The sequence below is a fragment of the Tupaia chinensis genome, unplaced genomic scaffold (genome assembly GCF_000334495.1).
Source record: "Tupaia chinensis unplaced genomic scaffold, TupChi_1.0 Scaffold000453_1, whole genome shotgun sequence".
NCBI lineage: Eukaryota > Metazoa > Chordata > Mammalia > Scandentia > Tupaiidae > Tupaia > Tupaia belangeri.
In genome coordinates, this window is record NW_006159960.1 from 724,198 (window position 1) to 730,197 (window position 6,000).

General features: G+C 42.0%; 1 protein-coding gene across 2 annotated transcripts in view; it reads right to left on the reverse strand.

Moving 5' to 3' along the window:
* The window catches only part of DENND1B (DENN domain containing 1B), a 244,903-nt gene that overhangs the window by 238,137 nt on the left and 766 nt on the right, over window positions 1–6,000 (reverse strand). For both annotated transcript variants that reach the window (XM_027774545.1, XM_027774546.1), the window contains one exon: window positions 4,035–4,099. In XM_027774545.1, the coding sequence (XP_027630346.1) occupies window positions 4,035–4,052 (18 nt within the window). In that variant the 5' untranslated portion in view covers window positions 4,053–4,099. Of the gene's footprint in view, window positions 1–4,034; window positions 4,100–6,000 lie in introns of those variants that run through there.

The window sequence follows — 6,000 nt, forward strand, 5'->3', positions numbered from 1 at the left end:
AGTCACTCTGTGATGAAAGGTGACAAGTGTGGATGACAACTGCCGCTGGAGCCTGACTGTCCTGAACACTTTTTTTTTTTTTAATTTTTTTAGAGAGAGATTTTTGCTATGGGGCACATGCAGTCGCTGGAGAGACAGAGACAGAAAGACAGAAAGTGAGAAATCATCCCCCCAGGGGATGGCCGTGCCGCAATTCCTTCTGCTCAAGTCTCCTCTCGGGATCTTGGACCCTTACACACACACCCGGCATGAGTTTCAGGTCACCAGATCCAGGACTCGAACTGCGGTCAACTACATGGGAGTCCAGTGACATAACCACTACACCATCTACTAGTCCTGCCCGGGACACGTTTCTATATCCTCCTATGCTTCTGTTTCTCCATGCACAAACTGGACATACAAACTTCCTGTCTCACAAGGTTTGGGTGAGGCTTAACTGTACGTGAACAACACCCAAAGCTGAGCCTGAACAGAGTCAGTACTGCACATTTGCTGCTGCTGCTCCTGCTGAAAACTGTCAGCAAAACATAAGAAACCTAGGCAGTGGCCTGGAAGAGAAACCTGAGAGGAGGCATTTCTAACCTTTTATTGAGGAAGGGCTACTTTTCATTTCCCTGAGTCCTGAATCGCTGGAGAGGAGGAGACAGAATGGAAGCAATAATCCAGCCAGTAGGCGTAAGGAGAGGCCAGCTCCACTGGCTGTGCTTCTCTGCCTGCTGGGAAGCAGAGGCGCGACAACAGCAATTAGCTTGGAGACCTACCAGGAAGAGCATTAAGATCTAGATTTTGGCACTTCACCCTTAGAGCGTTGATGCAGAAGCAACCATGATGTCCTGTTAGGAAAACCTCCAGATGCCACACCAGTGTGGTAGACACCAGCAGACCCAGTTGTGCTACACACAGAGAACACCAGAAGCAGCACCAACCCCTCTGACATGGTGCATAAATGCATGGGGCCCTCCCCATGAAATGAAGCTAGTTTCTCCAGTGTCCTAAAGTATACTGTTTCCAAAAATAAAAAAAATAAAAACAAACAAAACATGTAACACTTAAATCAGGTTAAAATAGCATCAGATCAGATAAAGATTACAATCTTACCAGCGCTAGCTACATCAGGTTACATTTTAACAATGAACACATTTTAAACCACTAACTGAAACTCAGTTAACAATAACTTGTCTCTGTATATAATGTAAATTATCCAGAATAAATTATAGCATTTAAAGCTTCTCTATTAAAAAATGAACAAGAGAAACATGCCAAGTACTATGAGGTAATAGCACCAATCTTGGTAAAAACCAAGGTTACCCTGAGTTATCAAAAAATAAAGCAATATTCTGAAAAATCTTTCACACAGGAAAAAAGAATTAACCTCTTACCTGTATCAACCTCTCATCCTGGTTCTACCTACAAAGAGTACTTGCTTTTTTGTTTGTTTGTTTTTCTTTTCTTTTTTTAGGTTTCTGCCTAAAAACATGTGCTCACCAGAGAGAAACAAACCAAGATGGAGAGAGGGAAAGTGATAAATCATCCCCCGGGAGGGTGGTGGCCAATAGCCATGCACTATTCCTTCTTCAGCCGTCTCCTCTGGATTTTGGTCATGCACACACATGCCTGGGTGATTTTCTCAAGTCACTATGTCCAGGACTCCAATCACCCTAGGCCGTGTGGGATTCCAGTGTCTTCACCACCACGCCACCTGCTGGCCCCTATGGGTACTTTCATTCACATCTATTTCTTGCCAACCGTCATTCATTTCCCACCATCTATTTCTTGACAATTGTTTATTAATTAAATCATCGCAAGTCTTGCCACCCACTCCCCCACCTCTACCAACCAGTGATTATTTCAGGAATGGTCAGGCCATGCCAACTTGGGCCACTAGGAACCAAGGAGAAGTTCCTTGGGAGATTTAAGAAAAGAAACTTCTTGTTTCCAAAGAGTCATCAAAAGCTATTGTCTATCACCCTCATACTTATTCATAGATAAGCAAAAAAATCCTACTTTAAACAAGCTGATGCGCATAACAGTTTTATTAAAACAAGTTATGGACAGTTATGAAATGTTTCCATAACTTAAAATTATTTTTATACTTTTATCTTTAATACTTATCGATAGAGCAGGAATTTGATGAAAGCATTACAGAAATATCAAACTCTCAACATAAAACTTTCATAGCCCTCTTAAAACAAGACAGCATTACTTCTCAGGAAACAAAAAAAGTAGGACTCGTTAGACTCAAAGTATTCGTCACAGGCATACTAAAGTCACAAAAGGAGAAGGTTAATGATCTCTACATGGTTGAGTTTAACTTTCAAAAAAAATCTTTAGAATTTGCTGCCAATTAGTCATATAAAATGGATTAACTGCAACCTATACAAGAGTCAAAATTGTTTACTTTAACCATTTATTCTATTTCCAACTTTACCAGGCTGGATAAGCTGTTAAGGGAAAAAAAAAAAAAAAAGCTCTTTCTAAAAAGCAGTGCCTTAAACAATAACAACAGCAAAAAGAGTATAAAAGGAGGACAGAAGTCGAAGATTGAAACTGGAGTAACGAGTTCGTGAAGTGTGGAAGAGGGCAAAGGAGGAAGGAGGGCGTCAGCCGCTGGAAGGCTCCATAGAAAGGTCATGCTCTCTGACACACAGACGGGGTGTTACATAAGGTAGATCGATCCTTCTAGCACGATCACTTTACCATGCCTTTTAAAAGGTACTGAATTCAGGTTTTCCAAATGAATTTAGCCTGTTTTACAAACACATCAGGTGAGCACTATTCACATAGCTTAGGTAATTTTACAGTAGGGCTACTTCAAGATGAACTCAGACCATAAATACACGAGAGAAGCTGCTTCAATGGGAGCTGATAAAACAATGTATTAATATCCCCTCAGCAAAGTGGACTTGGCTCGGCCTGGAAAGACTGCGAATAGACAAACTTCATTTCGCACAGAGAACAAGCCACCACCTCTTTAATAGGAAGCAGCTCCCTAGGACCTAGAATGACTTCTTGCCCGTGGATAAACCTGAGGTTAGAATAGTAGGTGGGGCTGAGGGAACCAGGCGTGGGTGCGACCTCCTACCTAAAATTAGCCATGCCCATTTCACCACAGCTGGGTTAGGCTCCTCTATTTTAAGGTGTGCAGCTCCAAATTGCCTCAGAGTATGTCATTGCTGGCTAGTTTCTGGAACCCAGAGTCCCGGCAGACTTTCAACTACAACTCTTCTCTGGTTGCCTTCTCTCCATAAAACCCCACACTTAATCATCATGCTACCTGGGGCCAAAGTACACCAGGTGACCTAAGTACACTGGAGATGCTCGTGAAGACACACCACGCAAGCTCACTCATCAAGGAAATAAGCAAGGAGAAATATTCCTTATTATTTTCTGCTACTTCCATCTCCCACCCCAACACACATGCACATGTAACAATACAACCAAAGTGAGAAAAAAAGCTGACGAAAATCAGAGACTAACGTGTTCTCATCGTTTCAGGAAATTGTACAGAGCTGATAACTGAAACTCTTCCAAGTAATGTCACACTATTGTTTCCCTCCTTCTGAAGCTGTGCTACTGGCATACAGCCAACGGAAGGGGCTACCCGGTCTGCAGTCAGCACTCCGGAAACATTAAAAGGGAATTGGTGTAGCTCTCGCTGGTCCTGGCAGGAAAACATGCACCCTTTTTTTTTGTTGTTGTTGTTCTAAATATAATAAAAAATGCTAACATTTTAAACACGAATTAAAGAGAAAAAGACATGTCTTTCTACCCCAACTAAAAACATGGTAAAATTGAGAGATGAGCAACACACACAGCTGGAATTCAAGCTGCCCAGATAACAGTCCTGATTTCTGCAACCTTGGGGCAAAGACCTGGCACCTTTATTAGCAGCAATATGAGACACTTGAAGCAGAGAACACACTTAGTACTATTATTTTCCTGATATTATCGTGGGCCAGGAGCTCATAATATTACACTTGCTTTGACAGATTCAATCAATAATTTTAAGAATTAACAGAACACAACACACATACCTTCTTTTTCAGAGGCATGGCATTTCACTTTCAATACCAAGTCAAATGTTCTCTCTGGATTTTCCCTAAAAGAAACAGAACTTTGTCAGGTTGATTTCTTATGACCAAGTTGCATCTCTGTAAAGCTTGTATTTTCTTTATTTTAAAGCTAATCTTCTGATCTCAATCTATTCCATGTAACCATACGAATACAGAAATAGCAGAAATCGTGTTTTCTCACCACTTAGCAGCTGAAGAGAACTGAGCCTTAGGCGTTCTAGAACTTGGGCCAAGCATTTCAATTTTGAGATTCTTTTCTCGCCTATCAGTGTTCTGTCCACTTTATAGAGGAATTATCCGTTAAAGAATATACATGCAAGTATTTTATAAAGAGCTGTACTAACACAAAGCATTGCTTTTATCTTACTGCGTCAAAAATGGGAAAGCCAGTGTGTCCCTAAAAGGCTTTACACCCTGCGAACGAGCTCATGAAGGCTTTCTTCAAGAACCTGCCAAGTTACTGTAAATGAAGGCCAACTGGGTCCAGGCCCATGCTCCAGACCTAGCATTACAATGCGGCATGAAGGTGAAAGGCGCACCTACTTCTCTAATATAGGTCCTCCACTTTATTTAGCACCTTTAAACTAGCCAACTATTTGTAGACGCTACCGCTAACAGAGACCTGTTTCACATTCATTATCTGCGGAGAAATTGGACCTGGGCCTTCATACTAGACCTTCCCACCAGGAAGAGTTAAAGTGACTTGGCGTCATGCAACAGTCATTAACTTTTTTTGTTTTTTTACCAACTTCTCATACACATTTTACCTATTCGTTGGTTAAACTCCAAAAAGTGAACTGAAATCGACTGAAACACTTCTTGTTCACAAAATAGTTGTTTTCACCTCTTTCCATGAGAAGATTCAAGATGAAGCCAAGTCTGACACCACAATGTCCAAAGTGTCAGTACCTACATTTCAGTTCCTCCTGCCAACAAGACCTGTGTTCTGTGTACTGGCTGTTTGTAACGTGCAATTTCCTTCAAGAAACTGGGACTAGCTCTAAACTATAAATAAGCATGCACTTTTAAAATTGTTACATGAATCTAGAAGTCTTGGTAGTGACACACCATATAAATGAATCTGTAAATACTCATCTCCTCGGCCCCACTATTAACTTCTTTAATGGGCATGATAATCTGGACTCAGGTGTCTTCCTCCTCATAATACGATTAATGCCAAACGTATATTTGACTCATTAATCCTGCCCACCATGACATCACACAGTCAAGAAAATCCTTCTGAGAGACCTCATTGTCAATTTTCCTAGTAGTCTTCAGGGACCCTCTTAAGTGTAAAAGTTAAAGACTGATTCAGTTGCACATTTGTGGAATGTAGAAGGCCTTTCACAGTGATACAAAGATACCGGACTGTCATTATTTTAAACTTTGGGGGAAGGTGTCAGAGAGGAGTTGGTGGGGTGAAGGAAGGAAGAACGAATTCTTTTCAGAGTAAGTTTCAGGCGAAAAACATACACTCATCTCTCTAACGTACTTACAAACAAAATCACCACCGTTATACAAATTGCTTTTTACCTAAAATAGCCATGGGTGTGCAGGCTTCAACACACACACACACACACACACACACACACACACACAAATACTGTCTAATTGTGTGCCAATTTGCAAGCACGGTGCATGCACACGGTGCCTCCTAAACAAACAGCAGCGATCAGTTTAATTTCCTAAGAAGACATTCAAAACAAAACTGATAATACACTTAAGAAAGAAACGGTTATCTAATTGCTAGGAGAGCACTTCAAATAACAACCGCTTAACCTCAGCGCAGCCTCCCTCCTCCCGGGTCCCCCCACGCAGACACACAGACACACACCGACGCACAGACACGGGCGGGTCCCGTCTGACACACTGGGAGGGCGGAGAGCCACCGCGGCGGCTGCAGGGCGCCCAGCCTCCCCCGGCCCAG